An 11,978-nucleotide genomic window follows, 5' to 3' on the forward strand; every position below is an offset into this window, starting at 1 on the left:
AAGATTGTATTTTTATTTTTAAATGAATTTATATTTGGAGAATAGATTTGTAAAAAGTGTTAAAGTCACCGGGAAAATCCCAAAAAAAAAATCAGTCTCAACAGATCAGCAATTTTGAACTGGCCTGGTGCATCAAACATTTGGCGCATTATCACGATAGAAAGGCACAAACTGATTAGTTCATATTGACTTGGCTGTGCGCCAGGACCAGGATGTCTTTCTTCTCTTTGGGGAAACGTAATTCACGTCCAGCTAATCGTGCAGATTCTAATTCTCTCTCGGCCTGGTTTAGTTCTCTTCTAAGGGCCCCTTTGCACTCTTGCTCCCTAGCTATCCAGTCGAGTGCCATTTGAGATCTCATATCATCATCAAGTGTTCGATTCGAATAATGAGCAACAACTTCTTGACGACTACACTGGCGTTCCCTCATCGCTTTCAAACTACCATTCCAATGGAGCAATTGAAACACTGTCATTAACTCCTGGAACTCTAACATAGTGCGGCCTTTATTCGATTCCAACATAAATCGAAAAGCTCCTATGCCAGTGTTCGGGTTATCCGCTTCTTCTGGTTCTCCCTTGAACGAAGCTCGCGCTTCAGCAACGGCCTTTTCTATGAAATCGTCAGATATTCGTCTGGACGGATGTTCATTAAAAACTGAGTTCATTAAAGCTATTTTAGCTGCACTTCGACGAGCCTCTGCTTTCGTTGGACAATTCTAAAAATGTGAAATTGCTTTTTTTTCTGTTTTTAAATCGTAGTATTATTCTTAGAAATTAAGGGTCGAAATTTAAGGATAATTCACACTTTTTTTTTTCCACGATTACCGTTGCGTGTTAAATAGGCATTCTTTCTTAAAGACGGTGCTAAACCGTTTTCGAGTGCGGTGTCAAATAGGTACTTTCCAATATTATTTTTGCGAAAATATTTAAAATAATAGAAACATAAAAAGCGCTCGTGAAATGATTAGAAGATGGAAAGCATTTATTAAACTTCAAGAAGTGATAATTATGTAAAAATGTGTGTAGAATCTCGTGATGTTAACGGTTTTTGAGTGCGATGTCAAATAGGTACTTTCCAATATTATTTTTACGAAAATATATAAAATAATTGAAATATAGAAACGCGCTCGTGGAATTATTGAAACATCGAAAGTATTTATTAAACTTTGAGAAGTTATGATTATGTAAAAATGTACGTAGAATCTCATGGTGGCTAAAAAGTGTTAATTATGTAAAATGAATATAGAATTTCATGGTAATAACGGTTTGGATAGGTACTTTCCGGCATTATTTTTGCTAATATATACATAATACAATTAAAATATAAAAAACGCTCCTGTAATTATTAAGAAATGGAAGGTTTTAACTAACCCTCAGATGAAATCACGTATGCACTGTTATTACAGTGTTTTAATTATTCAGCTAAGGTCCTTCAACCTTTCCTTTTCTCTTCACACAAGGGTTCAATCCTTTCGCCGGCTCCGAGTGTGTGTTTTAAGGATAGACCTTTCCTTTTTTATATTGGACCGTGTATAAAATTTACACTGTTTTGTTTTTTATGTTATGTAATGTTATAAAAATATTAATATGTTTAAACGTGTTCGGGCACGTTAAATAGCTGGGTAATTAAATTCACGCGACAATGGTATGTTTAACGAGTTAAAAGCCATTATCTGGTTTGGTTGCTATTAATAGGCATTAAACCCTGGCTATGGTTCCTATGGTACATGTACACACAGGAATATAAATACATTTATATATATAAACATTTACAAATGTATATTTCATAAAATGGCGATAAAACGAAAAACAAAGGTAATTGTAAGAAGGTTTTATGGTGTTTGTGGTTTAAGCGTTTCTTGAGTCGAGTAATAAAACTGTTTCGTCTATGGAGCCTAGAGTGCCATGGACGCACTCTACAACACCACTTGTCTGTATGTTCGCTCTTAAAATAAAAACATAAATGGTACTGGTTTACGGCATTATTGAAAAAAAAATATATAAATCGCAATAACAGCTTCGAAATAAGGTGTACAAATTGATTCTCGTATATTTCCTTTATGGTAACATAAATTATGAATGATGGAATGTCTATTACTACCTCTCAAGTTTCTCTGGTTGATTGAGAAACATGACATTAAGGAATGCAACAATTTTTCTGTTGCTTTTGCATACAGTTTTTGTTATATAAACACCCATAATTCTTAGAAATAATTATATACACAGTTAGAATCGGATATTTTGAAAATTTTGTCCAAAAACTCGTAAATGTCAATCCGATTAAACGATCCTTTTACGCTCTTTGACTTTAGTAGATGGTCATTAAGATTGCGATTGATAATAACAATTTTATGTTGCTTTTGGATAAAACACCTAGACCACTTAACACCTTAAACGTATATTATCGAGTACGTAATAAATTTTGCAATTTTATGTCTAAGTAAACTTGTAACGTTAGATCGAAAAGCATAAACAATAAATTAAACATACCTATACATACGAAATTAATCATTATAAATCAGCAATTAAACAGAAATTAATTACGTAAAATAATTATAATAGTAAAAGAATTATTCAAGTTTTACAATTTCGGTGAATGCGCCGGGACAGAGATTTCGAAAACTGGAGTTCTCCGATTGTTTCTAAGATTTTCTTTGCTCAAAACCAATGAACTACAGGATTTAATTTGAAATTAGAACAGCCTAACCTAACCTTCAAGATATGCATCGCATTAAATAGAAAAGTAAATAAGTAAATAATAAAGAAACAAACAATCATTGTTTTGCAACCCCTTCCAGTTTGAATTGCCAAAAATTTGTATATTTATATGTTATAAGAATGGCAGAGTGTAGGGGCGGAAGATTGTATTTTTAGTGCAGGTTTATCGTAATAAGATAGCATAAAACTTGAACATTATTATTACTACTACTTAATCTCTCTATGTTTTTGAGGAGTAATTTTTGTACAATTTTCATTTTATTTCGCTTTGAATTCTAGTAATTTAAACTACGACGATATAAATTTCTTTGCTAATAAGTGTAATTCATTTGATGATACTGTATGATTAAGATAGATAGAAAGATGGGAGGGTTGGCACAAAGTGATGTGTCTGTTTAACGGAAAAATTAATTCAGTCACTACAAGAAACACAAAAAGGACTATAAAAATTCACCATGTCCAGCAATCTACAGTATAAGAAAAAGTTACTAATAAATATCGTTTAAAAAAAGACTGTTACAACAAGATTCGAAAACAAGCGTAACGAATGAAAATACCTAATAAAGAAAACGTACACCTAAGAAGAAGTAGGTCAGTTTTTAACATGAAATGGAATTATTTTCCATTAAATAATTTATTTACAGTTTATACCTACTGTAAACTAGTTACTTTTTACAAAATCTATATTTTATTTAATTTCAAATGTTTCAGTTTAGCATATGATATTGAGCAATTTACTACTTCAATTTACTAAATTAATAATTTACCATCCAATCAGGGCGTGCTTTTAATGCTGTAATCTATATAATATATGACTAATATAAGAAGGTGAACTCAAATTTGTTAATTTATTGAGCAATAAAAAATGACTATATAGTGAGTGTATTTTAATCGATAAAAATTTTAGAAACACCGTGTATATAAAGCACACATACGAAGTAAAAGTGTGCACTAAGTAATGGTGTCACATGCGATGAAAAGAAGTGAAGAAATATCAATGCGAGTGAACTACTTAGCTTACAAATTACTAAATTCGAAGTATCTAATTATAAACTTCTAGTAGAACACGTTTATTTGTGATTTTTCTTTTTTTTTTTTTTTGTATGATTGGAAAATAAACTTTCGGGGTTACGCATCTGAAAGCAAACAAGTTAACAGGTTTGGTGAGGCTATAAAGTGAAAAATGGTCTTTCCGAGGCGGAGCTATTGTTTACCTTTATTGTTTGCTTTTGACACAAGTGGCAAAACGTTACCTGAAAACTTCTGAAAATAAAACTTAGACGTACACAAACGCGCACGTATCAATACAATCTAATTTCCCGAAATTACTTTTGACAAAACTAAATCTGTAATAAGTTTAATAATTGTACGAGACACAGCAAAATTTTAGTTGATGAAACTGTCATACAAAATCGCCGCTATATATCAAAAATCAAATGAAAAGATTTTCTTTAAATCAAAAGCAACAAACTTTCGTTAAACTATGTTATTTTTGATTGGATTTTCAATATTTTCCTTCTATTTTTCTTTCATTGCTAATGTTTAACAGCTTTACCAAATCAAATTTTGCAGATTTATTTCGTGTGCAAAACTAATTTTCCCGAAGCTTTTTACGTAGATCATACACCAGAGGTAGACCACTTACTAAAATTATATAGGGACAAAAACCAATATAAATTTATTTTATTTTTGAAGCGAAGTATCAGCAATGTGCATAGTAACTCTTTATGAAGATCTAATAGCACATAATCGGGTTTTAAGAACGCCCTGTATGTATTAATCACAATTCGCGTAGTGATATTAAGTGTACAGCCAGCCGTATGTCCGCTGATGTCTTTGTCTTAAGATGTGAAACTAGAAGTTCCGGCTAATTAAAGATTTTTTAACAATGATACAGTTCCGCTAAAAACTTTAGTTCATCACACAATGCATGCCAATGACTGTCGATTTCTCGATGATAGATTAACGCCAAAACTATAAAGCAAAAACGATTGAAGTTTATGAATGCTGTACCTACATTTCGATTACCATTTTGATAGACAAATTCTAGTTCTAGTTCGAAATCGTAATTTGTAACGCGAATAAGTTTAATGATAATTTGTCTTTCGTGATGGATCTTATGTATATACATATATATCTGCGGTGCCAACGGCCTAAAAAGAACAGAGCGTCTACTAACTGGGGTTCACTCACTAATTTGTACAGGTTCAAATATTCTTTGCCTAATGGCCTGTCTACTGCTAGATCTTGTCTACCAATCTAGGTTAACTTACTTAGTTAAAACTAGAGCACGCATCATTTTCGATTAATTCATTTCGAATGTGTCCGAAAAGAAAACTAACAAACCCTTTATTCCAAGCTCAAAAACCTTTCATTTATCTTTAAGCTTTCCTTTTAAATTATTATTTTTACTCATCAATTACGTTTCCTGTTATCACATAGCCTGGAGATTTATATTATATTTAGACAATTTACTGGTTGGTTTACTGTAGATTATGAAATTAATTTACAGCAAAAATATAGACGTAAAGAGACTTAACTGTTTTTTAATAAAACTTAAAATTTAAAAGCATTTTAAGCCTCTACGCCCTGCACAACGTTAAGGATTTGACCTATAGAACTGTTCGTAAGGAGAATAAAATTTGCTATAAAATTGTCATTTATAGCTTTGCAGTTGGCTCAATCGTTCGCTAACTAGCGACAAAAAACATGAATTTTACATAACAAGACTTTCGAGATTTGCACAGGTCAAACAGTTCAAGCTGCAGTAACAGAAGAACTGAAGTGTAATAAATTATCTATAAGATGAGTCCTTGATAGCATAAAATGTAGACAAGTGGTAATAAACTAAAAAAGTGGTCTCTAAATTTGCATGCCTTTTTAAAGAGAAAACTTGAAGAACAAATTTTATAGAAAGTTGTTAACCATCTTATAATTCCTTTGCGTTTACTATCGCCCTTTTCATTTAAATTCTCACCTGAAAGCTTCCAAAACATGACCCTCCTGGTAAGGTCACATAACAAACATAAGGTTGCGAACTAGAAGGCACAGATTCATATATAACAAGAGCACCATTTCTTAAGTCAGCCCCACGAGCCTGCTTCATTTGCCAAAACTCTTGAAGAGCCTCAACAACATTTACTGAAATACATAAAAAAAAAATTGTTTCTGATATCTAAACAATACAAAAATCCTGCAGTAAGCAATTAATTTCGGTTAAACTATTTTTGCGAGATTTTGAACTGATTATTGAAGTTTAGGTAGTATTTATATAAGAAGCAGAGATAAGCTTTAGCAAACCCTTTCTGTTATTAAATCTAACTAAATTAAATTAAATATAATGATCGAAAAAAGACAGCATTGTCTGTACGTAAAAAGGAGAGACGTCTATACTAATAAAAACTTTATTTCCCATTATTTTGCTAGTCAAGTTTGAAGGCTACTGAATGAATCAAACGAGACAGTGCTTAGTCATTTTAGCTTTTCAGACGGTAAAACACCTTCGCACGTATACATATATATTTATATACACGTACATTTATATACATATAATAGTCACAAACCCAGTAACCACGTTCGATCGTGGTCATTTGACATTTAATTCTTTTAATTATACACGTACGAGTATAACTTAATTTCAAATTGGATTATTTTATTTCGATAACTGTAACTTGATTCTAAAGGGTTGTTGTTGCATATTCAACAAAGACCTCAAAGGAATACCGCTCTTAAATAGGATACAAATAAAAATATATGGACTTTTACATCAATAAGGCATTATATAAAGTTTTTGATAGAGTTCCAACGAAAATAATTTATATTTTTTTTCTCTGATTTTATTAAAAAAAATATCAAAAATTATAAAATATATAAGAGAAATACGTATGTATGAACGGCTAATATTATAAATGCTTCCAAAACTGAGTTAAAATAGCGCTAAAACCAGTACAAGTTTCAAATATTGCGGGTTCGTCGCTTGATCTAACGTCGTTGTAGTCTCCGTAGACTTTTGCTAAATAACTCCAAAACTAAGAGGAATTTAAAAAACTGTTCTTAACAAAAGTTTTTCTACTATTCAAAGGTTATGTTCTCATATAAGCTTCATTTATATGAATTTAATTATAAACGAGAAAAATGAAAAAGTTTTAAAGCAAAAATTAAGTGTGGTTTTCGCGAGTAAAAATATTGATAAGGGGCATTCACTATATAGACTCTAACGGCTAATATAGTAAATGTTTTGAAAAGTGCCTTTAAATAGCGCTAATACCTATGTAGGTTTCAAATATTGCAGGTTCGTCGCTTGATCTAACGTTGAAGTTTCCGCAGTTTTTCTCAAATAACTCCAAAACTATGATGAAGTGAAAAATATGTTTTTAATAAAAGTTTTTATACCATTCAAGGGTTATGCCCTCATGTAAGCGTCATTTTTATGAATTTAATTATAAACGAGAAAAACGAAAAAGTCTTAAAGCAACAATTAAGTACTTGTTTTCGTGAGTAAAAATTCATGGTTTTATCAATACAATGTACGAAACTCGTTTAATATGGCAAGGATGTCAGCAGCTGTGCCCTTTTGGAAATGCTTTTTAAACATGTTTGCAGCAAGTTTTTAACTATTTAATGGTCCAACTGACGAAATTTATGCTTTATACACAATTTTTTGCCGTCTGGCAATGTCATATGAAATGCGAAACAGTGCACAGCTCGAACATACACATTTCCATCGTTTAGTGGTTGATCTTTTTATACGAAAAACATACACAACACACACACACCTTGTCCCATACGTGTCCGCCTTTACAAAACAAAGCCTCTATAACTTGCATACAAAAAGAATCGCAAAATGTACGCGTTGTTATTACCTAAAGTTTCGAATGAAGATATAAATTATTTCAAGAATCAATTTTTTACAAATTTCTCTTTAAGAAAACGTGTATATCCACACCGTACTTTCTCCGTTTACAAATTAATTTGATACCCTCAGTTATACAACAATATATTAACATTTGACGACTCAGGTGAAAGTATTGTTAATAAATTAAATATGTATACACGTATTTCTACGATTTCGCAAAACGCTTTGATTTATGAGACATTATGCTAATTTTAAGTAGAAGAAGATAGTTAAAGAAATGTTTTGGACTAAAATGGAAAATGCCCTAACACGTAGAGGAATCGTCTACAATATCTTTCGATGATTGTAGAAGTTCTCGCCGTTGCGTTGTTCAACTAGTCTGTTAATGACAAAAGACTTGCGAACAGTTTAATAGTGAAATAACGGTAAATAAACATTTGGATTGCAGTTGGTAACGGTGTTGATGTATTAAGTCATTAAAATTTGTCAAAAATAATTCAATAGTTACATTTCGACGGATTAAAATATCTCGGCCGTATTATACTTTATATGTATATATATATTTCTTTATCACATGTTTAAAAAGAATATCCTACAACAAGTTGAATGACTTTTCTATTGAGGTTGCCATCTGTTTATTTAACTTATGCAAGCAGTTTTTTTTTTCTTAATTTTCAACACATACATTTTAGGAGTTTTGCCATTATCACAAGGATATTGAACTGTTTTCGCCAACAAGAACAACACAAAATATAAATCTATCACAACCAACAATTAAACAATTAATAATTAATTTAAAAGTATTCTTAAAAGCAAATTTTTCAATGGGGGGATTGATTGTGAAATATATTTAAAAGAACAATATTAATATCACTAAACAAACGTGGATTTATTTAAGAAAAGCTCTGGCAAATGAAAGTGTACTAATTTATGTTAAATACAAATTAATTTGAAACTATCATTTCTGGCTATACAAAAACTGTTTAATTTATTTTAATATTTACCTCAAAAAACGTTTTAATTTGTTTCAAAATCGTTCAATTTATGTGTGTGGTAAACTGGTAAGTAAAATATTCGTGCCCATAAACGTTTTTACGAAGAAATTGCCATTAACTGAAATAATAAAGACACTAAGCTATCCGTCGGAAATTGATAACACTAATGTACGTTTCAGTTTGTTCTTTAGAGCATTAATTATATATTATGGAATATGTATTAATTATAGTACCAAAACATGACATCTTTCAAGAGAAAAAAACACTTTTATTAGGCAAAAACTCCAATGTTTCACCCATTGATTAAGCGCTTTTTCTAGTTTGCTTGTCTAAAAGTATAGAAATAATTTGTTATTTGTTTTCGTTAAATATCAAATCCTTATTCTTTAAAATTCTACTACTTATTACCATTTTCTTTTTGTGTTTTTTATTGTCGGCTGCTGTAGTTCTTTTTACAATTATGTTTGCAACATTTTCAGTGGGCAAGCAATGTATTCACATGTTTTCTTGCGCAAACATGACAGTTCATTATGATCAACTAATTAATACATAATTTTCCATTATTTCCCTAATCAACTTTGTACTACCAATATGTGAACTCTTTCAGGTGAGAAAAACCACTTTTATTAGACAAAAACTCCAACTCTTTTTCAAAGAAATTGTGGAGTCAAGAAATCAACTTCTGCCTTAAAATTATGGTTTTTAAAGGAGGCAATTAAAATTATTAAACTAATATTCACTGATTGTACAGACTATATATGTGCATGCACGGCTAATATTATAAATGTCCTCAAAAGTGACTTGAAACAGCGCTAAAACCTGTATAAATTTCAAATATTGCAGGTTCGTCGCTTATTCTGGCGTTGAAGTCTCCTCAGTTTTTTTCAAATAATTTCAAAACTAAGATGAAGAGAAAAAAACTTTTTTAACAAAAGTTTTTCTACTATTCAAGGGTTATGTCCTCATGCAAGCGTCATTTATATAGATTTAATTATAAACGAGAAAAATGAAAAAGTACAGCCATAATTTTAAACACCATAAAAATTAATAATGATGTTGTATATAAAATACTTTGAGATGATTATGATTATGATTTTAAACTAGTTAAAACTATTATACTGTTGTTTTGAATGATAATTTTTTAATATTACTTTTTTAAATTTAATTATCACCTACAAGGTGAAGCTGATTTTGTACTCAGTATTATTTTACTCGACAATTTCATTGAAAAAGCTCTCATCAAAGGATAAAAAGTTGGAGTTTTGTCTGGTAAAATTAGTATTTTTTGACCTGAAAGAGTTCGTATATTGGTAGTACAAAGGTAATAAGAGGGATAACAGAATATTATGTATTAATTAGTTAATCATAATGGACTGCTATGTTTGCGCAAGGAAGCATGTGAATTTATTTTTTGAGTATGCAAATAAAATCACTGAAAATGCCACAAACATTATTGCAAAAAGAACTACAACAGCCGACAATAAAAAAGCAGAAACAAAATATTAACAAATAGCAAGCTTTCAAAGAATTATATTTAACGAAAACTTATGACAAGCTTTTTCTACACTTCTAATCCCAAGAAAGCACTTAATTTTTACGAAACGAAGCAAATTATATGTATTCATTAAACAGATGTAAATATTTTAAGAGAATGTTATTGTGATGTACTTTGTGGGCTACTATAATGAAACTTTTGCTTGGAGTAATACAAAAAGCTCTTTACATTTTGGGAAGGCAACATCGACATTGCGCCTTTAGATGTAATTCTTCCTCAAGGTAGGTTTTTTTGTCAGTATATATTGTTTTTTACTGATGAATAATCGACATTGGAAAAAGAACTGTATCTAAAGGCGAAACGTCGGTGTTGGTTTTCCAAATTACAAAGAAGCTTTTTCGCCCTATATTAGCTTTGATTTTACAGATTAGAACAAGGGAAACTACAATAAGTAATAATGATTGTGCAATCGATTGCGATTTGCATTGGCGAATTTTTGCACAACAAAGCAAACGGATAAGCATGCTGCGGCTGTGAAGGTTGCAAATTTTCCAGTAACAGACCGGTGACAAGTAAAATACCTGTTTGAAACCGACGAGTGAGATTAACAAAGCGACCGACAGCATTCGCGAATTTCCTCGTCTGGTTCAATCGTTTATTCGGTTATTATTGTTATTATAAGTAGAAGTCAAATAAACAAAGAAGCAGTTTAATATTTAGTTAGTAAAAAAGTAGGCGCAGTATATGCATCTAATAGAAAAGCAGTTGTCGGAGGTCGAAGGCGAGAGTGGTGACGGTGACACAACAAACTTACCGCGGTAGCCTATGTCGTCGTATAGTTGGAGCATAGTGGATGTAGGACAAGTCCACTGGGGGTCGGAATAGACCATCATGTCGGCAGCGTGGCCAACTTCGTCGTCGTCGTCCTCTGAGGCAGCGGCAGAAGATGCTGACACTTGGCCAGAGCCGCCTGAAGGTTCAAGGATGGACCGCGCTACCAGCTCGCGGTTACCACATGCAGTTCGCATTAATGAACACTGCATCTCTGCATGCTGTTACTTTTGCTGTTGCTATGGTCACAGTGGAGTGGCGACGACGATGACGCTCAACGCTCTCCAACTTCTCCCAGCTCCTCCACTCCTTCTTCTTCTTGCAGTTGTTGCTGATATTTGTGTTGTGGTGGTGTTGTGTGGTGTGGTGTCGTGTGGTGGTAGTGCGGAAATGGTCTCTTGCCTCTTAATACTCGCCACAACTACTCCCTCGCCCTCTTCTGACGCGAGACTCGGAGTCGGAGACCCAGACCGAAAGTGTCTCAGTCAAAGCTCAAAGCCACCTTATTTCGCCTGCTGACGTCTACTGGCCGGACGACGCGGTCTACGCCTCTCCTGTCCAACAGACACACAACTGTTCCTTCTCGACGATTGCTTTTCTTTTACTTGCTCCCACTTTTAATGCCATGACGCAAAACAGAGCCGCATTAAGAACCGTTTTTCTTCTTCCACTACACAGATCACTTGCAAATTTTCTCCCATAATTTTCGCAACTTCTCCCATTTAGTCTTCATTTATCCAAATCTCCACGTTTTCGAAAATCTTTTTGTCGTAATATGAGATAAAAATATCAACATTAAATCCATCAACCCTAAAACCACTCAAACCACTTCTTTTTTTACAAATAAAGCTAAATAAGCATTTGAGTACTTGTTTTAATCTTGTAGTTGTATTTCAACCCTACTATGTATACATATATTCTCTATTTTCAATTGCCAAATTGCGAGTCTCCATTAACTCTAACTTATTTTCTTTTTCTGAGTAAATTTTCATGTTCAATGTGTGCGACAAAAACATTTCCATCGAAGGTACCTTCGAAATTATCTACACAATTTCTGTATTACGTTTAGCCAATTGTAAAAA

The 11,978-nt window shown here is 32.1% G+C and overlaps 1 protein-coding gene across 1 annotated transcript; it reads right to left on the bottom strand.

The window, feature by feature from the left end:
* Nucleotides 1–21: 21 nt before the first annotated feature.
* LOC108735298 (protein limb expression 1 homolog) lies at nucleotides 22–11,127 on the bottom strand. Its single transcript, XM_025977317.1, has 3 exons — nucleotides 10,880–11,127; nucleotides 5,698–5,861; nucleotides 22–718 (listed from the first exon to the last, which is right to left on the bottom strand). Exons 1-3 carry the CDS (start codon nucleotides 11,106–11,108, stop codon nucleotides 176–178), a joined length of 936 nt encoding a protein of 311 aa, XP_025833102.1. The 5' UTR covers nucleotides 11,109–11,127; the 3' UTR covers nucleotides 22–175.
* Nucleotides 11,128–11,978: the final 851 nt, after the last annotated feature.

Source organism: Agrilus planipennis, unplaced genomic scaffold (assembly GCF_000699045.2).
Source record: "Agrilus planipennis isolate EAB-ADULT unplaced genomic scaffold, Apla_2.0 scaffold15, whole genome shotgun sequence".
Taxonomy (NCBI): Eukaryota; Metazoa; Arthropoda; class Insecta; order Coleoptera; family Buprestidae; genus Agrilus; species Agrilus planipennis.